At 29.9% G+C, this 23,527-nt stretch overlaps 3 protein-coding genes across 4 annotated transcripts; 2 read left to right on the top strand and 1 right to left on the bottom strand.

Annotated features, from left to right (window-relative positions):
• The first annotated feature begins 4,216 nt into the window (after window positions 1-4,216).
• LOC106759435 lies at window positions 4,217-9,119 on the top strand. Its single transcript, XM_014642606.2, has 3 exons — window positions 4,217-4,633; window positions 5,756-8,213; window positions 8,343-9,119. The coding sequence occupies exons 2-3, from the start codon at window positions 5,904-5,906 to the stop codon at window positions 8,640-8,642; spliced, it is 2,610 nt and encodes an 869-aa protein (XP_014498092.1). The 5' UTR covers window positions 4,217-4,633; window positions 5,756-5,903; the 3' UTR covers window positions 8,643-9,119.
• A 1,734-nt stretch (window positions 9,120-10,853) lies between these two features.
• On the top strand, window positions 10,854-12,455 carry LOC106758968 (mitochondrial import inner membrane translocase subunit TIM10-like). Its single transcript, XM_014641983.2, has 6 exons — window positions 10,854-10,987; window positions 11,192-11,239; window positions 11,413-11,465; window positions 11,611-11,649; window positions 11,805-11,874; window positions 12,206-12,455. The coding sequence occupies exons 2-6, from the start codon at window positions 11,198-11,200 to the stop codon at window positions 12,254-12,256; spliced, it is 255 nt and encodes an 84-aa protein (XP_014497469.1). The 5' UTR covers window positions 10,854-10,987; window positions 11,192-11,197; the 3' UTR covers window positions 12,257-12,455.
• A 481-nt stretch (window positions 12,456-12,936) lies between these two features.
• LOC106759426 (protein DETOXIFICATION 42-like) lies at window positions 12,937-17,791 on the bottom strand. 2 transcript variants are annotated; one of them, XM_022779622.1, is made up of 13 exons: window positions 16,853-17,791; window positions 16,470-16,591; window positions 15,853-16,062; window positions 15,510-15,700; window positions 15,241-15,376; window positions 15,045-15,141; window positions 14,778-14,878; window positions 14,272-14,435; window positions 13,907-13,978; window positions 13,711-13,827; window positions 13,526-13,621; window positions 13,322-13,443; window positions 12,937-13,244 (listed from the first exon to the last, which is right to left on the bottom strand). In XM_022779622.1, the coding sequence occupies exons 1-13, from the start codon at window positions 16,927-16,929 to the stop codon at window positions 13,199-13,201; spliced, it is 1,551 nt and encodes a 516-aa protein (XP_022635343.1). In that variant the 5' UTR covers window positions 16,930-17,791; the 3' UTR covers window positions 12,937-13,198. The 2 variants fall into 2 exon arrangements, with proteins under 2 accessions (XP_022635343.1, XP_022635344.1); XM_022779623.1 differs by having other exon boundaries at window positions 15,510-15,646.
• Between the last annotated feature and the right edge of the window lie 5,736 nt (window positions 17,792-23,527).

The raw sequence follows: 23,527 nt of genomic DNA, 5'->3' as shown, positions 1-23,527 counted from the left end.
AGGAGAAAGGGTTGAGAGGAATGAAGGAGGTGGTGAGTAAGGGTTTGAGGTTTCTATTTTTAGTTTTGAGAATGAAAATTATTAAAACAAGGCAAGTGTTTCTGATTTTTTTTCAATTGGGGCTAGAGTAGGGATGACAGAGAAAAGGTTGGAGTGAAAGAGATGAAAGAGAAAGGGTTGAGAGGAATGAGAGAAGTGGGTAAGGGTTTGGGGGTTTCTTTTTTTATTTTTTTAATTTTGAGAATGAAAATTATTAAAATACCCTTAACCTTAAAACTTAGAATTCATAATATACAAGGGTATTTTTGTCTACTGAAACCCGGTATATATATATATATATATATATATATATATATATATATATATATATATATATATATATATATATATATATATATTTCAAATTGATTTTATTTGTTCCAATTTTAGTTGATACAATATGTATGTTCCAGCTTGAAGGGGAGTTATTATGAGGATTATATTACGTCTAGAGTAGTTACCCTATTTATCATGATTATATTGTGTCTAGGATTATCCAATTTAACATGATTATATTGTGTTTAGGGTTATTTTATTTATCATGGACTTTGTATCACAATTTTCATATATATAGAATGAGTCTATTTATCATGTACTTTGTATCACAATTTTCATATATATANAATGANTTTATTTATCATGTACTTTATATCACAATTTTCATGTATATAAAATGAATTTATTTATCATGTATTTTGTATCACAACTTTTATATATATATAGAATAAATATAGAATAAGAATGATAGGGATGTTTCAAAACCCTCTAAAATTATTTTAGATTTTCAACCAAGTAATACACTTACTGTAACCTCAGAATATTTATAAAAAGCAGAATTTGAACTACTCAGTTAAAAAAAAAAAAAAAAAATAGGAGAATTTTAAAGCAAGACCAAATACGAGAATTATTTAAATATAAAACTAATTAATCATAAATATATTCTCAAGCATCTCAGAAAAATGAGTAACAACCTTCCTAGTTGTGTAACTGACATGCATGGTGGAGAGCTAGTAGTGGTGTGAATTCTGTTCAATGACACTGATGAGATTGATGTGGTTGATGATAGCGACAAGAAGAAAAAGAACGAACCTTCTGCTGCAAATCAGCCATGATCAAGCATCTTCGATTAATGAACCTAAGGATGGACAAGTAGTTAATTCACCAACAAAACCACAAAAAGTGAGTAAGAAGTAAATAGTTTCACTTTCTTATTATTGTTTTAGACTTCGTCTAACAGTGGCGCTTATAGTTTTTAACATCAATCTTTTTTTTCAATTGGAAAAATTTGGTTTAGTCTGAAATATGATTTGCTTCACAGAATGTACAATGCACTTATCTAATTGGGTCTTCTTAAGAAATAAGCGGCCCAGAGTTAGAGTCTCGGTTATTTTTGGCCAAACTTATTGTATGACATTACGAAAAAAAAAACGATAAATATTATATTTTCAAGAAAAATATAATATTTTTTTAATAAATAATTTTTATGATGTCACTTAGCTATGAAGATGTGGAAAAACAAAATGGCTGTATAATAATTATGCGCTATATTTTCAATACAAATTTCACCGTTAATGATTTCCAAAATACTCTGCTAATAATTGAAATCGAGACATTGTAATTGCAACTGATTTTCTTATGCAATGCACATGCCACAATGATGCTTTCCTTCTGTTTTTCTAAACCATGTTTAGTGTTTTGCTTTAAGAATAATTGGTTCATATTTAAAGTAGTGAATCAATATAATTAGATTTATGGTATCCCTTGTTATTATATCATTATGAACTATCATAAATATATAGGCTCACGTATAATAAAGACAGCTCCCATTTTATATTAATAGATTAAATTTAAATTTCCTACCTAATAATTACATTCATATTTATATAAAATAAAATAAGATAAAAACATCGTATGTCTCTTCTTTTGTTCTAATATTATGACTTTTCCTGTGTCCTGGGCTAACAACCAAGTACCCTGTTTTTTTGTTAAGAATGAGAATAGGATCACAAAGTTATGATGTGATTCCTGACCTAGGAATAGTTTTATCTTTGTGATGTTGTCATTCACGTGCAATGCAATATTTAAGATTAAGACTAAGTTTTCGTTTTCGTTTTAAAAAAACATAATTATGGCCTACTAATAATGATTGTGATATGGTTATTAATTGTGGTGTTTTGATTTAAGGTGACTAATAATGAAGTCTTTATTATCTTTCTCGCCACTTCACAACCAGGAGTGGAATTGGTCAAACTTTTATTTTTAATCACAAAATTAAAGTTAAGGTTTAATTTTAAAACATGTTTATACTAAGCACCTATGCCATGAAGTGTGTCAAAGAAAATTAAACTCATGATTAAGATGATAAAAAAATCAAGTTCAGTAGACTAACCCGTCAGTTTAGTTAAAAATTTTATCAGAATAATGTTTTTAATTCAAAAATTTAAATCAAACTGACCCGTTAAGTTTAACAGTTTAATAAGCTAGTTCCACGAATTATTTGAATTTGTTTGTCAACCCGACTTCATTAAAAATAAATTAAAACTTATATAAATTAACATAACTCAACAAAGAGTATAGATATGATACAATTCAGTCAATATTTAAAACACATTAAATAATAATCCTTTGTATATAATAGATATTATGGATGATATTTTGTCTATTGTTTATTGTTTTTATTTTGATATCCTTTTAGAAAAGTGGAAAAAGAAAAACTATGAAAGAGAAAACCAAAATTAAGATATGTTTAAATTAATTTTATTTAAATTTGTAATTTATTTAATTTGTTTTAAAAAATAATATTTCATTTTAATAATATTAATTTTATTTAAATCAAAATTTAATCTTTTTAAATTTATATTTTAAAATACATTTTGTTATATTATTAATTAAAACTAAAAATAAAAATGTATTCATGATTATTAATAGACAAATAACTAATGAATACAATTTCAAATTTAGATTTAAACACCTATTTTCTATCCTACTTAAAGTCCAAAAATATTTTATTATAATCAGAAATGAGTATTTTTATTTCTCCAAAACTTTTTTCTTACAAAATTAACACTTTTAAAAGTTTGCTTAAGATCATATTATTTGACTATAATATTTAAATAATCATCGTGCTGCCTTTTTATTTTATTACTTTTTTTTTTCAAAAGTTTATTTGGTGAAAAGTTACTATTAATAACCTTTACCAATTCAAAGATGTTAGTTTCTAGCTGTTTGTTTTATGTGCACATGTATTTAAATATAATAATAATAGATGCAATAAGTATCATACAATTTAAATGAAATGAAATATCATTCTATATTTATATGCTTCTTTTATAAAATCACTGTATTTATTTAATGATTTAAATATTTGTTATTAAATCCTTAGGTTTAGAGAACTTCAGCCAAAATCTTTAATATTGTTTCTTAAAAAACTGCATTTAATATTTAAACTTTTAAAAATAAATTTAATTTAAATATATATATATATATATATATATATATATATATATATATAAATTAAAGATTTCTTGTTTATAATATGAATTAAAAGCAGTAAGTAAATTTCTTATCAATATTAAATTTCAGTAATTTACACTTCCAACTCTAACAATTTTAAAAATTGTACCAAATAAATCTCATAATAAATAATCCACATAAGTGCATACCCACCTCCTTCAAGAGTGTGCTTAAAACTTAACTAAAATAACAGTGATGAATGAATAAAAAAAATGAAAAATATAAGATGTATATAATTATAAAACAAGAGTGTAGAAAATATGTAAAAATAAATAACATTATTAGTGAAAATAAAAATATTTATACTACTTTAAATAAATAAAAAAGAGGTTATTTTAAATTGTTTAACTTAAAAGGGACCGAAAAGAAAAAGTAAATACGGAAAGATTAAAATCCTTGAAGAACGGTGTTGAAGTGGCTTATCGCAGAAAGTGGAATCCACCTTTGGCAATGAAGCCGAAACGACAAAGAAAAGGATAAAAGCGACTCCAATAACCATTGTTTCGACTCCTGCAACATGATTGATTGATCTTACCAAACACGGCACAACACGACAATCCTTAATTTCGGTTCATTTGCAACTTCCACAAAGCCCACTCTCAGCCCAATTCAAAGTGGGCCCCTCTAAGCCTACCAACTCATACTTCACTCTCCATATGAATCACCATGGGACCCGGAATATGCCCTGCATCTATTCTATGCAACCCACTGTCACCGTCTGATCACTCGTTTTTTTTTCAGCCGTTTGATGAAAAATCACGTGGCTCCCACTCTGCTTCACTATCTACTCACTCACCCCTCTTTGACTATCTATCCCTGCGCACGAAGATACATACAAGCCAGAAAGTGAGAACCCAACCAAACGCTCCCTCTCTCCTTCTGTTTTCTTTCCCGCATTGGAGTTTGCAATTGCATCTTTCAAGGACGACGTGTTTTTCTCGCGTTTTGGGCTGCTCGTCTTGTGTTTTCGCTCCCCGCTGCGACGTCGTTTCGACAGCACCGACAGTCCTTGCTTCTTCTTCAAGTATACGATCCTCCGCTTCTCTGCATTTTCTGATTTTTCTTCACCTCGCTTCTCCCGGTGCGTTCCCAATTAGAGTTTTGCTATTTTTATTTTTAGTTTAATTATTATCGATTGTTTATTCCAATCTCGTGAATGCACGTGCGTGATAAGGGTTTTGAGTTCGACACTTAGTATTTTTCAGCAATCGTGCTATCCTGGCGATATTGCTGGGTGGAAAGAAAAGTGGAAAGTGTTTTATTCAAATAATGTTGTTGTCTTACCTCTTTTATGTTTTTGTTTCCTTCTAGTGGTGGTGACGGATTTACCAAATCCCAAAAGAGGCCTTATGTTTGAAATTTGAATGAAAATGCCGTTGAATAACCTATAGCAATAATGGAATGTTGGACAGTATCGATTAATTTGGGGTAGATATTGTGATACCGGTCGTCGTTGCATGATGCCTTATCTTTTGGATTTTGAGGATGGGTTTGCATGGACCACTTAATCTTGTTTTTTAGCTTCAGCTATTTTTGATTTCGGTTTTGCCCCTCTTTTTGATTTTATATCTGACTTCTAAGTTTTGCATTAACTCTCATTGTTTTCTTTAGTTTTCATATATTATTCAACATGTGGTAGTACAACTTTCCTGATTTTTCTATCTTGGGCAGTTGAACTATGTGGACTTTAATTATCACATTAAATTCTATTGCTATCAAATTGATTAAGAAGAGTTCAAAGTTTGAATTCTCCTTTACGGTTTTTTACCCTTAATTTTGGTCTGAAAGGGTGATCTGTAAAAGGAGGGGAGAAATTGTAAGAGACCTTTTTTCTTAGAGGCTAATCATACCTTTTTCAAAGAGAGATTCATCTTATGGATTGTTTATAATTCTACTGGCTCTTCCATTTTAGTTAACATGATTGGGTTTTCTTTGGTGCTCCTGTGAATCAAATTATAATTGACAGGTTTAGTTTTTGGTTGCATTGTCTTCAATGTAGTTGGATAGTTGGAACTTTATATATGACAACTCATGCTATTTTGATTTTTGCTTTTGGTTGTCATGATTATTCAAAGAAGGAAATAAAAATAATGTGGAGTAAAAGCCACCCTTGGTTATTATATATTAGTTTGTTCTGGATAGTGATTTTTCATTTATCATGAAATTTCCGTTTCTGTAAGTTTGATTTGTGGTTGTAATACAGGTGTGCAGCTATAAAAGAAAACATTAGTATTTTTCCAACTGCACTCTGTGGACAACAAGAAGTTGGTACGTAGTTTTCAAGCCGCAGCCCAGACAGTTTATTCATCTGATGCTAGGTCAGAGTGAAATTGTGGAAACCATCCATCAGCATGAATAGAAAAACCAATGACAATTTGAAACAGGAGAAAACATTGTCATATGCTGATTTTCATCATGAAATTACCAAAACTGAGGAAGACGCCCACCCTTTAAAACCATACAGAAATCAGCAAAAACAATCAGCTTACAAAATGGGAAGTGAGGAAGACGAGCTGGTTAGGTACATGTCAAATTTACCAGGTTATCTTGAGAAGGGAGAAAAAATTCCTGAAAAAGTTTTGAATGTTGGGGTGCTTGATTGGGCTAGTCTAAAACAATGGCAGTACAGCCATAAACAGGTTCCCTTAAGTAGCCGGAGTTCGACATCTACAAGTAATAGACCATCTTCTGTTTCAATAGAGGGATTATCTGGTAATTCTAGCAAAGGTCTTAGTTGTTCTCCTTCTCATCAAAGAATATCTCGTCCGTCACTGCAATCTCACTTCATGACAACTCCGATAAAGGAGTACCCTGTATCTGTCAAAAATTCTCAAGGAAGTTCTGGAAATTGTCAGAATCTTAAAGGTGACAGCATTAATGTTGATACGCACAGTGAGTATGCTCGAGTTGGCGACCATCTTTCCCAGAACCATACTGCTAATATGCCCAAAGGTTGTGAGAGGAGACAACAAAATCCACTCATTATTAAGGAAAGTGATATCTTTCCAAGTGGTGGAACGAATGAGGCAGCATCACGTACTAAGCTTGAAATGAGCGCTCAAGATGATGGTCCAGAGAAGAAAGTGGAGAATTTCAGACAACCAAATACTGATGCTGCTGAGCACGTTATGCATGGCAAAAGCAAATCGATTGTTCTCATTTTACCTAGAGACACCCCCCAGAATAAGCATCGGAAAGTTCCTGATATTCAAAGCTCCTTGTGTAAAAAACTAGCGAGTTCTGCTCAAACAAGACTTTCAGAAAAACCCAAGGAACTTCCTTGTAGATATCCAAATTCAAATATTTCTTACACGTGTTCTCAGCCAGACAAAATTAGTGGAGGGCATTCTCAGCCGAAGCGGTCAGTATCCATTTCCATAGAACCAGAAGATATTAAAATTCCTGCTTCTACTTTATCAGCACCCGAACTGGTCAGAGCAGGAATAAGTCCTTCCAGATCTAGAAAGGCCGAGGAAAAGAAACACAACACTGGTGCATCTTCATCTTCAAATGGGCCTCTCAAGGGAATAGATCAGAAAGTAACTGCAGAGAAATCAAGAAGTTCTTCACCTTTTAGGCGATTTAGCTTCAGCATTGGGTTTACTGGTAAAGGTCCTGGCTGTAAAGAGGTTGCGCATGTGCCACATCAGGGTTCTGTAGCAGCTCTTAAATCTAGTTCGGAAAATGTGAGAGGTTATGCCGGCTCAAAAAATTCAGGCAATGATAAACCTGGTGATGCTTCCAAAAGCAGGTCTAGTAGCCCTTTAAGGCGATTACTGGATCCACTACTAAAACCAAAGACAGGTCATCGCTCAATGGAGTTGACTGATAAAGATTCGGTGTTAACGAAAAAGAATTGTAGGCCAGGTGAGGGGGAAATTTCTATTGTGAAAAAAGATGTGGTCAGGGGCCAGAGGGTTGGGTGTACCACTATTAGTACAGTTGATTTATCAAAGAACAAAAAGAATGGGCCATCAACATTTCAAGCTCTTCTAAGAATTGCCGTGAAGAATGGTCAGCCCCTTTTCACATTTGCTGTTGACAATAATAGCAACATCCTTGCTGCCACTGTGAAGAACTTGGCTGTCTCAGAGGAAGACGAATGTGACCGTATCTATACATTTTTTACCTTCAGAGAGGGTAAAAAGAAGAGCGGAAGTTGGATGAATCAAGCTAGCAAAACTAAAGGTTCTGATTATATTCACCATGCTGTTGCCCAGATGAAGGTTTCTGGTTCACAGCATTACGCTTCACCAAGACAGAATTGCGTGGACTCCAATTCCAATAAGGAGTTTGTTTTGTTTTCTGTAAAGCTAAAGCAAGGAGATGCTCAGGTCACTGACTATGAACCAAATGACGAGCTTGCTGCCATTGTTGTCAAATCACCCAAGGCTATCGATTTTATCAATTATGCACATCAGAGTAGTCGCCAGAATGACACTCAAGATGTTACAGTTGTGCTCCCAACTGGGGTTCATAGTCTTCCAAGTAATGGTGGACCTTCATCTCTGATTGAGCGCTGGAGAACAGGTGGAACATGTGACTGTGGTGGTTGGGATATGGCTTGTAAACTTAAGATTCTGGCAAATGAAAGTGATACGTATAGAGAATCAAGAATTTCGAAAGCTTGTTTCCCACATCCCTTTGAGCTTTTCCTCCAGGTATTGTGTTGATTAATTTAAGTTTGCTATTTTTCTAATCTTTTTGTTTATTAATCTTGTTAGTTATAACCGCCTTTAGATAATTGATCAGAAATGAATTTTTGTAATAACCATCTATGTTTACTACAGGGTAATGACCAGGACCAAGAAAACCAGCCTGCTTTCAGTTTTTCTCCCTTTAAGCCTGGGGTATATTCGGTAGCTTTTGATTCTTCATTCTCACTTCTGCAAGCATTCTCCATCTGCATAGCATTAGTAGATGGCTTGATATCATATGAACTTTCTGGATCAAGAAACTACATCGAAGGAAAAAATTCGAGGGAAACTGGGTTGGTGGAAATAGATGAACTAAAGGCTTTTGGCAAATTGGAGGACGTTCCTGCAACTTACGTTGCTTATCCTCCCCACTCTCCAGTTGGTAGAGTCTAAAATTAAATTAACACGAAGTCGTGTCTGATTTCTTCACGTACAATGTGGGTAACCAGCGAAGATATTATACTGTGTTACTCATATCTGCTACATATTGGTAGAAAGTCAAGTTCATGACAAGATCATAAATCTTCCCTTTTGAAACATGAATCAATTGAAGTGTGAATAGTAGAGTAAAGTGTATTTTAGCTTCTGGTAATTTATGCATATTCATTATCTCTATGCATAGTCAAATAAATTGTGTATCTGGAAGCGTATTCTGTGCTGCAAAACCTGATTTCCGGAGTGACTCAATTGGTAAAAGATCCTATGCATTTTTTTCATTTCATCTCAGCTCATAGTTAATTTTAAAATCTAGTTAGTTGTATAAATATATAAAAGAACGATGGGATTTGAAAACTGGACACCCAAATTGTTTTGAATAGGGAGATTTGTGTGCAGAAAGAAGAATATCGAGTGGGATTGTTATTCGTGCTACTCAATCTCACTTTGAATATTGTTTGCTCATTATCTGAATGGTTAGCTTTTTCCATGCAAACTTTCTATGGTGTAGTAATTGTTTCACAGTGAACACAAAGTGGGCCTGTTTTAATTGTAGGACACTTTATCTAGAAAGTTGATTTTTTTTTTTTTTGGAGTTACTATCTATTTATAAATTTCAAAATCTGTTGTCACATGGGGTCCTTCTTTATAAGTAGGAACTTCATATGTTGCTGTTTATTGTCTACTAAGATATCACTATCTACTTTATATACTATTTTTAAAGGACTCATGCTTAATTACCACATGTATACCAAAAAACTTAATTAATGGTCTCACCAATCCAGCACAATACATTTACTGACTAATACTTTTATATACCACATCATTTATATCATCTTTACTTATATATACTGATAGGGATAAATCAATTAAATGACAGTAAATTGATTAGATTTGGCTAATTATTAATCAATCTATTGTTATTGGAAGTTTGATTGTACGTTTACTATAATATTAATTATTAATCATATGAATATTAAACTCAAACACTTATTAATAGTGAGTAATATTTTTCAAATAAAGACGATGAGTTAATGTAAATGTATTATAACTCATTTATAGTTACTAATAAAGAGGATGAGTTTATATAATTATATTATAACTTGTTATTTTATACATTTCTTTATTAGAAATCATTTTATTATTTATTCCTTAAAAGTTTCATAATAAAATTTTAATTTTTTTTATATTTATTTTTTAATAATTGTGATAATTTTTTTTATTATCATAATAAAAAGTGATACATGGACGCATGTGTCTTTCAAGTTTCATTCTTTTTGTTTTGGTTAAAAATTAAGTAAAGAATAATAATAAGATGAGATACATTATAAAAACAAAATATCATAAAAAAAAAATAATTTATTATATTTATATAAAATTAAATAAAAAGTAAAAGAAAATAAATTTAGATAAATATAAAAAATTTATATTTATCTAATATTTAGAAATTTATAGAATGTCCTTTAAGCATAATAAGTAAGATCTGCATTGGGCCTAGGAATAAGATGCAACTTTCAAATTTTCTTTTCAGCTTCATAGTTTTTACATTCATAGATAAAGAAGTTGACCTAGAGCGTTTTTTATTTAAGTATTTTTTTTAAATACTTTTTAATGATATCTTATTCTATTTTAAATAGTTTTATCATTTTGCACATTTTTTTATTTTTATTTTTTAATTCGAGAGTGTTGTTTTATAAAATTCGTATTTTTGTAAAAATTATTAAAAAGTATGTATCATTTTTTAATTTTTGTTAGTGTTATAATTGGAATAAATAAAAAATAATATATTTATTTTATTTCAAAATAACTAACTTGTATTTTAAACAAATAACAATTACATAATTTACTATAATTTCAAATTAAAAAATATATAATCTTATCAATTATATAAAATTTTCTCCTTTAAAATCATATAAAATGATACTAAAATCTTTTTAAATTTTGAAATTCACATTAACAATTTTTATAATAAAATAAAATTTATATTTTTATTATTTTTTAATTAAATGTTTATTTTTTACATTCTTAGTACTTCCCATATTTTTAATAAAATATAGTCATTTATTCAATTTTATTTAAAAAATATGAATTACTTAAAATTAAATAAAAGACTTTGAAAATTAAAATGTAAAGTTTCAAAATATAAAGATTAAAGTCTGTATTTTACACTTTTTCCTTCTTTAGGAATTTTCTGTCCTGAAACCTAGTGTCCTTCCATTGCTTGTGCCGCCATTTGAGTCTTTGTGTAGCTTCGCACTTTCTCTCAACGATCAAACAACGCACTGCGTTTGTTAATTCATATTGTATGTATCCTTATATATAATATAGTTATTCCCGGTGAATTTGATTGACATTTTGTTTGTAAATTATTGTTGCAAACTTGCAAATACAGATATTGAAAATCTATATGGTGATGTTTTTCATCTTATGTAATAGTATAGCTTAATTTTACGTTTTCTTGTACTCCTTAATTTTCATTATCTGAATTCATCATCTAATATTTTTAGGGTAAAATGGAGGCCAGCATGTCACCGGCTGGTTTAGATAAAGAGCAGGTAGGTGTTCTTTTCTCTGCCTTGTATTTTACGAAAACTGAAAACTGATCTTTATGTTGTTAATTTGGAACACCAATATGATTTCATGTTTAAATTTTATCCTTTTGCCGTTCTTTTATCGTTTAGTTTATGTGTTTGTATGTGTTTCAATAATTCATGTGGTAATGGAGCAGATATTTGGAATAGCTGAAAAGGAGATGGAATATAGGGTCGAACTATTCAACAAGTAGGTTCATTCTCTTGCTTGCCTTGACAGTGTTTGCCTTTGTTCGCAAGTATACGGTAGAATCGGACTGCATTTTTTTTAAGAGAAGTTTTATTGGTTGCATAATATCTCATTTGCCTAACCTTTTGTTGTTTTTAATCTTCAGGATCACCCACACCTGTTTCAATAAATGTGTCGACAATAGGTAGGAAAACTCTTTCTGATTGTGTGAACTGCTTGGGCATGCTTGATGAGTTTCAAATGTCATCCAGTCAATTTGGAGATTAGTTTCTCATTTCTCATAGAGAGTTGTCTGCTGATGTATTATTACGATAATATGTTTATCATATTATCTTTCAGGTACAAGGAATCTGAGCTAAATATGGGTGAAAATAGTTGCATTGACCGCTGCGTTTCAAAATACTGGCAGGTAAGATTTTACTAATTTTACTTATTTATTTATCACTGCAACGTTTTGACTTGTCTATTATTGGCTTTCCTTTCTCATCAAATTCAATGTTATGCTTTATTTTCTCAGAAATCTTAATGGGGTTGGTTAAATCTTTGCTCCTCGTTTAAAATTCCTTTTTGGACTTTAATAATAGTCTTGATAATTTTGCACAAGGCAAGGCAAATTAAGTATATATTGATCATGGAAGCTCTGATTTCAATATGGCTTTTGGCTTTTGAAATCATGGGAGACTGCAAATGTTGAGTATATGATTGTCTTATGGTCTTAGTAGTTTTCTTGTGTTTGTTAGGTGACTAATTTGATTGGTCAGCTGCTTGGTTCTGGTAAGCCTGCGATGTAATGTAAGAGTACGGTTATGTTTCCAGTTAGCTACATCTACCATAGTAATAGTTGCTTCCAAGGAAGCGTTAATTTAATACTTTGTAAGATCTTTATTTTTGTTCATGAGTGTATTCTGAGGTCAATTTTGTCAAGAGAGGAATTGATGATTATAGATTTTGAGGTTGTTAATGGTGAAAAATAAAAGTAATTGTAGTCAATTAAGATCATTGTTCGTTTCTAATTTGACATGTATCCAATCGTATTGAGGCATTATGCAGTTCGAAACTTGTAATGATTCTATCTGATTTCAAACAATATAACTTGCTTTCAGAATTTTCTCCATTTACTTCAATATGATCAAATATATGATAAATTCAAATCGATATAGTAATAGCACATTGTTTCAAAAAAAAAAAAAAAAACTCGGGATGTGGTTCTGATATCAATTGTTCTGTCATTTGCTGAAAAGTATCATATTAAAACGTGATAAAAATTATAAGATTTTAATTTTTATGTATTTAAATACTATCCTTAGACGTCACTTTGAGTGCAGACAACAAGAAAATTACGCGGATTAATGAAAATAAACAAGGGCTTTACAAGTTGTCATAACTTTCAGAAAAGTTCATCTCAATTTTTAGAATTAAAACAGATGTTCGTTACTTTTAAGATGGGATTGAACTTCTCTACATTATCACATCAGCAGAAAGTATGCCTTGATTACCATTTTGTAAAATTTGATTTTCGACAAATTACAGTAGGGATCACCATATAAAGGAACCAGTGATTGTTCCCTGCATCTTTACATTTTTACGTTGTATTTGTTAAGCAGAGTTAGATTTTTCAACCAGTGCCTATTCTTTCAGAAGAATTTGCAAGCTACTAAAAAAACCCAGGGAAAGCTTCTCACTTAAATTTAATTAGTAACTACCACTGCAATCTATAGGCTTATGTGCAGTTATTATGAGCTCCTTAGGAACTCCCACGGTCCTGATCCTGTTCCAATCCTGTACCAACATATTTCATTGATTAGTCAATTAGGAAGAAAACATTAGGAATAGTAACTCTTGAAAATCATTATTACCTCAAGAAGCCAGCAAATGCCCTAAGACCCATATAGATGGTCAAAGCAACCCAAATACCAATGAAACCACCCGCGGATGACAAAATAAGCAGACAAATAATGCTTAGAATTGCCACCACAACCTGAGAGTTACCACAATTAAATAAAGCCCTTGAGTGTTATTTATCATGATATCAAACATTAAAATATGGAAGAAAAACCCACCATGGAGAAGGCTGAATATGCAAAATCAGAAGCTCCAAAGTTGACACCATCAAATACAAATGCTAAAGAATTCAAAGGTTGAGTGACAGCCACAAACTGGTAAAAGAATGAACATGAAAGTGAGTCTCCTGGGGTTGGAAAGATAGATTACCAATATCCTTTCTAATTTGAAAACCAATAATTACCGGGATTCCAATTTGAATGAGGTGGAGAACATCAGCATCTTTTGTAAATATTTTAGCACCAAAGTGCAATCCTGTTCCAAGAATGAATGCAAGTGCCAATCCTAGAACTAAACCCATCTGCAGTATAATAGTGTGTCACATTTACAAAATATATGTCTTGTGAAAGATGAGCATTTCATTTATCATTCTAAAGCACCTGCACAACTCGGGATGCAGTTGCCGATGCCCTGTTGAAGTCCTTATTAGCAAATGCACCAGCAAGAATAGCCTGAAACCAACATGATGGTAAATGGCATTTTTCCAAGAACTTGGAGTACTATAAGCATGTAATAAGATTCAGTTACCAGAAAACATGTGATAATTATAGTTTCTATAGTTCATTTCATACCAAAACAATCTCTTTCAAATTTAATCACTTTTCTCTTCACATTTAACCGTTTCTCTCATACAATACAGTATTATTAAAGTTGAGGCCATTGATATTTTTTAGACAATGTTTTGGTATGAAACCATCATGAAGCAACACAGCAAGGCATTTATTGGACAGTAGTTATATCTAACCTGCCCTGCAACTGCCAGACCATCAGCAAGAAGAGACACTGCCAACCAAACCTGCAGACAGACCTGAAATGCAGCCATGGACGTTGATCCTTGCCGTGCAGCTAATGATGCAGCCAATGTCACACAAAATGTTACAGCGACTACTCTCATTAGTAATAGAAAACCTGGTTGACAACAATACAATACGAAAGGACAAACAAAGAGTTTAAGTCTCAATCCTGAAGTGTTAGTTGTTAATCTATTAGAAAACCATTAGTAGAAGTATCAATTTGAATAAAAAAAGATAAAATAAAGCACCGCAGAAATTTCTATAAGAAAATTCTGACTCTGCGAAATTTAGGATTCAATAAAATGAAATAAGGTATTGCTAGGGAATAGAAACTGCATCTTTAGTAAATAATTTTCTTTATGGTTTAAACGTAACACAAGAAAATAGTATGGCTTCTTCTTCCTTCCTCAGTTCTTATTTTGTGTAAATAATTTGGTCAGGCACAATAAACTCTTACCATTTTTAAGAAAACGGTCTAATTGTAGATGTTTTATGCTCGGAGGTATAAGGTCAACTTGTTGCAACAACCTCCATAGGAGTATAGCTGAAATTAGGTGCCTACACAGTTAATTTGAAAATAAAGGATAATTAGTACTAAAAGAAGTAAAGGGAAAGCACAATGCAACTTATAAGATAGGTCTGCATAAAGGTACTTTGAAGAGTCTTCCATACTTGTAACAATGGTATAATCAGAGCATTTGAGTTACAGTTAAATAAAACATACTGAGATATAACGTGGGCAATGGCTGCACCACTGACACCCAAGCGGAATACAAACATGAATAAAGGATCCAATGCTATGTTAGTTGCATCTCCTGCCACTGGATACATCAAGGAAAGAGTAATTAGAATCAGATAATAGCAGGAAATTGTGATTCGTGACACTTAATAAGTGATCATTTGAGTTTGCCAAGGTATACCAGTGGCATATAAAGGTGTTTTCGTGTCTTTAAATCCTCGAAACACTCCTTGCATTGCCAAGGAGAGAAGAACGGCAGGAGCACCGAGGGACCTCAATCTCAGATACTGTTGTGCAGGGTGTAGCATAGGAGAGTCCTGCATAAATAATATATATTACTAGGCACTCATCCTATGCTCAAATAAGATCAAACCACTAAAGGAACAAGTTAAAATAAACACCATGTGCTATAATCCTAAACGTAACATTCCTTTAAACTATGGTACTTACAAAAGTTACTCGCATGAAGTTCAATAAAGGTTTTGCCGTAGATATAAGAAATATTGCTTGGATGAGGCCAAGGACACCACCGATAAATAATGCCGATGAAGCTGAAGGGATATGCCTTCTCTTGTGATCCTCCTTAACTATATTCAAAGATTCACCAACAGAATCTGAATTGTGAACATTTCTACCTGTAACTGACCAAGAAAGTGAAAGGGTCTTGTTGGAAATGCACAAAACCTTTTATTGGTTTTCCTACAGAGCAATAGATCATTGCTCTTGAGCAGAAGCCAAGAAAACTTGCCAGAAACCAAACCTATCACAAAAGAATGGTAGAATGGTATGATACCTTTCTGTGGTAATAACTCTTTGGTTTCAGTATCCACAGGTCCACCAGCTTCCAAGCATTTACCCTCCTCTATCTGAGGACTTGCTCCACTAAGGGTATCTTCCTCAGCCACAAAAGAAGTGGTGACACTGACAAGTGGGAATATTGCAATCCTTGATACTTGATTGAAGAGTGCTATTGAAACTCCTACAGCAGCAAGCTCTACTGGCCCTGCATGGACCAATAGTTGCAGAAGGCATTCAAATACATGTAAGTATAGCACTCCTGATCATTGGAGTTTTTTCTTCTCATTTCCAAGTAGGATCAACATATCATTTTCCTATAGATAATATACCACCCCTATTTTCTTGTTAACTATCTTTTTAATTGAATCATCACTCATGAGTCAACCCTCGGTCAGTTACCTCGTCACTAACATGTTTCTTGTTCTGTTCTGTTATAAAATAAACACAGCTCATTTATATAACTAGGTTGATAAGCAAGTCAGTTGAAGCATCGTGGCCCATAGATACAGAAAAAAGTCTAGTGTTCCTGCTTTAAACTGACATGCACACCTATTGTTTGAAACAAGAGATGTGTATACTAAGCTCAAATAATAAACCAATAACAAAACATACCTATTTGGCCAATAAATGCTGTGTCAACCAACGAAGCAATAGGATCAGCAGTCAAAGCCATTGCTGCAGGCAATGCAATTGACAAAATTTCCCGACCAAGACTGTCTGCTTTGAAAACCAGTCTGCAAATAGAAGAAAATCTAGCGTTCATCGTAACAGCCGTGAAACTAGACCAATGGACATGAAACTAGAATTGTCAACCACGCCTTGAAACTAACATCATTAAAATACGTACAACAGATGGAACCTTTCAGAAAAAAAAAAAAAAAAAAAGCATTTGAACTGTGCAATTTCTGTTTGGCCTTTGAAGTTAAAACTTACGATCTTCAGACAGATGTGTTCTACTAGTACAGAAGTACTACAAGAACATAAACATATCATACCTTGCATCCTTAAAGAAAGTGCAAATTGGTATTCTCCTCCAATCACCTAATGAATACACAGTCTCTTTCTCAGCCATCTTCGGGAATCAGAATTGACTATGTTGTTTAAGAGCAGTTATTGAGGTTGCTGATACATAACTGAAGGGATACCGAAGGAGCTCCAATATCAAACATACGCTAACGTTTTCGCTTGAGCGTTAACGCTTAGAAGCTGCGTAATAACTTGGTATATATGTGGTTAAATACATACCAGCCAATCAAGTCAAATCATAATGGAATAGGGATAGACTCCACAGTGATAAAAAGTTGGCAAAGGAGATGCCCTTTTATATATATTCTGCCCCTATTGCATAGAATAGTCCTTCTCACTAACAATGAGAAAAGCCACTAACTATAATAAAGAATGAAAGTAGCACTAAAACGCTAAAAAAGGTTCATAGAAAAGACTCACCCACATGAAACTTCCGGTTAAGTGAGTTTCCCTCAAGAACAGGAGACATTTACTACCTAAACTCGCTTAAGCTTAAAAATTCAAACTTTGGAATTTGGGTTTGAAAGAAAGCCAAACCAACGAATTATAAGAAACGCAGGCAGACAAAAACTCTTACTTTTGTCGCACCCGAAAACGTGATTCACCTCACAGTTACACGAAATTAAAGGATTGAAACTCCGCATTAAGGCGTTTAATTCTAGCTTTGAAAAAAAGCAGCGGTAAGTTGAAGCGAACAACGACGGAAGTAGCACATCAGTGTATCACAGAATATGCATGCGAGAATGATAATGGAAGAGCGAGAAGAGAAGAAAAAACATTGGAAGTAGAAAGACTGTGGTGGTGGAGAAAAAGTGGAACAGAGACATAATGTGGGCCCAATTAGGTTGATCTCTTAGTTTGTCGGGGCACCTCAGAGAAGAAGAGAAGGTGAGAAAGTGAGAGAGCGCTGAGTTCAATTAGCACCTCTTATGTACCATGAATTGTTACAACATGTGGCACTTCTATATTCCAGAGAAAACGGTTCATTCATGTCAAAAGTCTCGAAGTGGCACTTCATGCTTCCTCACATTGCCACGTGTCCTAAATTATTATTATTATGGAAGAAAAGAATTTATATTCATTTTATATTATCATTTTTACCTTTTATTTTTTTCTTAAAAGAATATAAAAAATTTATTTTTTATAACTATTTTACCTTATTCAATATGATTCTAATAAACTTTAATTAGTAAAATTACTTTTTTTTTTGGAAAAAACGTGTTCAAGATGTATTCTTCAATTTATATATTTAACTTAATTATTTAATATAATACATCTTTAATTTAGAGATAGATCTAATTGAAAATAGTGAGTCAGCTTATTAAAAATTAATTAAATCATTTTGTTCTTTAAATATGATTATATATATTATAAATTATATTAGTGTAATAAAAAATAGGAATCTGTTAATGTAAAGTTAATAGATATTTAGATGGCGTGAACAAATGTATAAAACTAAAAAGATTGAGTTTTCGCTTTCCATGTAAAGTTAGGCTAATACGATAACGAGAATAAGAATTTATAGCCACATAGCCTAGGCCATTATTACGATTCATGAAGCATTAGTAGTATTGACACATAACTATAATATAAATTATAATATAAATTCTAGAGGTATAAAAACGGGTCATTCGATATGTGACCTATTATAGGTTGCTTATTTAGTGAGTCAATCCAATCAAGTTTATTTATTAGCGAATCAAAAAATTCAAACACAATTAGATTTATTATTGATCAGTTAAATATGTTAATTGATCGACTTACTTAATTACAATTTTTTAAAATAAAAAAATATATAAATTTTTTGTAATTCAAATATAGATAAGTTTTATTTCTAAAATGATATTAAACTCAAAACAATTCAAAATAATGAAAGAAAATACAATACAATTCAGAGTATGATAGTATTTGTTATGATTTTATTAGAAAATAACTTCATAAAAATAAAATTAGATGGATTGATAAGACAATCTAATTCACTACAGGTTCAACCCGAATGAGTTTATTTAATGAGTCAAATTAAAAATTTATCCATATAAAAATATACCTATTTGGTCAATTTAATCCAGTTTGAATCTATATTAATTGGTCTATTTTAATTTATTTTGGCTCTTGAACCCTAAATACGACTGAAATTAAGACTTTTGAGGTCAATAGTGCAGTTTTTGTCCATGAAGAAAAGATTACTAGACTTGAACCACCCAAAAAGTGATATTATTATATTTTTTTTTTATAATTTCAATAGTTTTTCTTTTCTTTTCTACGTTACCTATATTATAATTTCTGTTTTGAATAAAGCGTAATTGACAAGGGAAGAATCCGCAGCCAAAATAATAGCGTGTGGTCCATCAATTTCCTTGCACTTTCCTTTCATTTTAGAATAATGTAGAAGAGAATAAGATTGTTTTAAATTATTTATAAATTCACCGTGTTTTTCTTTTCAGTGTTTGAGAATCACTTTTCTTCTTAACATAAATAGCTTAAAACTTATATTTATATTTTAAAAAGGTTAAAATTGTGTTTTTATTGAGTAAAAAATTGAAATGAGTTTTTCTTTTGAAATTTTGAGTTAATTTATTTTTTTTATAACGGTGTCAATTTACTTTTTTTAAGCAAAATTTGTTACATTTATATCAGATTTTAGATATATCAAAATAAACAATTCAAATATTATTATAAAATATATTTAAAATATTAAATAAATTTAATAAAATTTAGTTAAAATAATTAAATCTACATATTTTTAAATTAAAAGACTAAATTAAACTAAAATTTTAAAGAAAAACTAATTCGAAATTTTTTAACCCTTTAAAAAATATTACCTTTTTTTTGAAACTTGATTTTGTTATTTTTCCTTCCGATGTTTGCTCTCTTTTAGCTTATTTATTTATTTATTTTTACTATTACAGTATATTGAAAAAAGTAATTATACTAAACTAAACCAACCATCTAAAATCAGAAGAATCAGCCGTTTTAATGTTTGAAATGTGGTCTAACAAATTTTAGTAATAAATAATTAACAATCAATTGTCGTTTCATTCTTTAATATTACAGATGTGTCCGCTTCTTAATTTCCATACACATTAGTTAAGTTATTTTTAGATTTTATTCTGTATTAGTTAATTTAGCAAATTGAAGTTATTCGTAGCTATAAAGTTATATATAGACAAAATTGATGACGATTAATAAAAAATAATAATACTTTTTGTTTGTTATTTGCACCCCTTTAATAGCATACATTTTTAAATAAAATAATATCTTAAACATTTATTATAACTGAATAGAGAGAATAATAAAACTTTAATAGCAATTTAAAAATTTATTCTGTTGACTAATTTTGTAGAATACAAATTTAATAAATCCATTTCTTGAGATATTATTTCGATAATTATGCTCGCACATCAAATTATATTAACTTGATAAAATAAAAACAACATAATCATTTATGTGTTTGATTTATTGTGTAAAAGTAGTATTAAATTATTGTGATTTTAAAAAATATTATTTTTATTTTTGTGAAATATAAATAAAAGCAAGTTAAATGTAAAAATCATATATTTAACAACAAATAATTTTTTATTTTATTTTTAACATACAACAAAATCTATTTCCAAAATAAGTTTATATTAGATCTTAATCTATTACATAAAAAATTTTATTAAAAAGATGGAAATATTTATGATAAAATTACATCATATTTATAGGAAAAAACCTACTATAAGAAATGAAACCTATCACGAAAGAAAGAAAATTCCATTAATTAAATATTTTATCTCCTATTTTTCTACTTTGTTTCGTCTAAATTTAAAAAAAAAAAATTGTATTTCTTTCCTAAATTTGATGAAACAAATTCATTAGTAAGATATTCCTGTTATATTTAAAAGCAGAAGAACAAAAATTTCCTGTTTTAGCTAAATAACATTCAAATGTCATTTCAAAAGTAAAAGAAGAAATTAATATTCAAGTTAATCCAGGAAAAATAAGGACAGTGATTAATAGGTACTTATTAAATTTTAATATCCGTAAACAAATTTTGTTTACATATACAAGTTCTTTTATATACAGAGATGTCAAAATGGATCACAATCCGCGGATCAATCCGGCTCACTACGGGTTGAGTTCGAAAAAATTGTATTTTTTTTATGTTGGTTAGATTTCAACCTGATTTATTTAAACTCGGCTCATACGGGTTGAACATGTGGTGGGTCGGGTTGGCCCACCAACCCACCCACCTAATTTTATTTTATTAAAATTTAATTTTAATTTTATAAAAAGTATTTATTATTATTTTTTGTTTGAAAAAATTATTTAGGTTCTCTATTTTTAAAATTAATTAAATATCAATATTGGAAGTAAAATTTAGGAGTGAAATTTGTTTAGGTTTGAATTAAAGTTTGTAATTTTTCTTTTAAAGAAAAATTGTAATTAAGTGGACCAGTGAACAAACTCGTTTACCCACCAATCCGTGATGGGTTGGGTCGAGTTCGAATTTTTATAGTTCGCTAATAAACGAGACAGATTGGATTAACTCACTAAGTGATCAACCCGTGGTGGGCTGAACCGGATCGAGCCGGACTACCCGTTTTGACAACTCTACTCATCAAAATAAATTTATCATTACGTGTCACATATTACATACTACCAAAATAATTTATTGCCATAAAGTTTATATACGGAAGTCGTAATTTTAGAAGAAGAAAAAAACTAATTTTCTACACACAAAATATTAAAAAACTAATTTTTATAACTATTTTTTCCAATATATTTATCCTTTAAATCTTTTACAACCACTAGAACAATTTTGGATTTAATGCAAAGTATTCAAATTCTATGTTATTTAGGGTTTTTTATATTCTTTTTATTGTACTTCAAAAGATATTAAATATTAATATTATATATTTTATGGACAGAATAATTATTGTAATTTTGGGATAAAGTTATGAAGAAGTTTTGCAAGTGGTTTATTTTTAATAGGAAAGTTATGAATATAATTATAAACTTATATTTAAAATGTGCAGTGGAAAATAAAGTGAACAATAGCAAATTGCTGTTTTCTTTTTGTGATTGAGATAAGTATTCTTAATCAGCATCAATGCATTATGCTTTGGTGAGTAATACTCCACCAAGGACCAAACCCTTGTCACCTTCAATCTTTATATACTCATACTTAAAAATTAGTGACGGATTCAAAATATTGGGATAATTTATTTTTAAATATAAATTAATAATAGAATGTTATTTCAAGAGGTTAAATATTTTTTTTTATTTTTAACTTTTAGCAAAATTTTAAATTAGTTTTTTCTTTTCTTTTTAAAATTTTAGATTAATTTAGTTTTTCATCTTAAATTTAGTATTTTTAATCAAATTTTATTAAATTTATTTAAAATTCTAAATATTTTTTTCAACTAATATTAAAAAAGAGACAGTCATATCGAAATATGTTTGAAATATTAAATAAATTTATAAAAATTTTGTTTAAAAAATTAAATTATATATTTTTAAAATTGAAAAACTAAATTAAGTTTAAATTTTGGAGATTCACAAATCTCAATTTTATTTAAATTAATAAAAAAACATATTTAATCTATTTAAATACATAAAAATAAGAGCACAAAATAATTTTCTTTTTCAGATACTTAATAGTAGTTTCAATAATATAAGAAGATAATATGTACACTCTCATATAAATCAGTCGTCTGTTTAGATTAATCATAAAATTACATTGTATTTAATTAAATATTTTATAATTTTAATTTTTTTTTTAATCAATGTTATTACTTTTTGTAAAAAGAATTCAATTTATTGGTAACTTACCTTTTGTATTTTTACAAAAGTAAATTAACTAACCAATTGAAGATAAATAATTGATGAAAAATAAAATTCATACGAAACAAGTGAAATTAAAAAAAAATTTAAATAATTTTTTAATAAAAATTTAAAATAAAATAACAACATTTAAGTTAAATTTTAAAAAAATTAAAAATTAATATATTTGAATATATATATATATATATATATATGCTTTAAAAATTTATTATCTGGTTTAGGTTGACAGCATAATATTTTGAATTTACTGAATTATTGAGGAGAAATAAGAATATGCATAGTACCATTTCTATTATTACAAATGGGCTGGGCGTCTTACTCTAACTAACACAATAAGCATGGCCCAAATTCATGATAAATTCTTCATTGGACAACTTCTTCCCCCACTTTCATAATTTCACACTGCATCTTATATATGATTTAAAATATAAATTTTTATTTTGGACTGTATAATTAAAATTGTATTTTTTATTTTTCATTCCAAAATATAAAAATTTACAAAAGTGCAATTTGAAATTATAGAGTTACTGGAAGAAGCTTCCCATCAATTGTTTCAATGGATGAATTCATTTTTTTTTATGAATGGCAGGAAAAATAATGTATCAGAATGTTATTTTATTTTTTATATAAAAAAATATTAAAAAAATTTTAGTGTATAAATTTTTATAGAATAGCCATAGCTTAAAACTAAAACAAAACATTCGCGCAAACAATATTTTACCAGATTAACAAAAAATATAATATACAAATATATAAATTATCTGTAGTTGACATTACTATGTACTCTATACACCAAGAAACCTTCCTTGATCACTTAT

This window comes from Vigna radiata, chromosome 4, assembly GCF_000741045.1.
Source record: "Vigna radiata var. radiata cultivar VC1973A chromosome 4, Vradiata_ver6, whole genome shotgun sequence".
NCBI classification, from domain to species: domain Eukaryota; kingdom Viridiplantae; phylum Streptophyta; class Magnoliopsida; order Fabales; family Fabaceae; genus Vigna; species Vigna radiata.
Note: the sequence above shows the minus strand (reverse complement) of the source record. Positions and strands in the feature narration are given on the sequence as shown.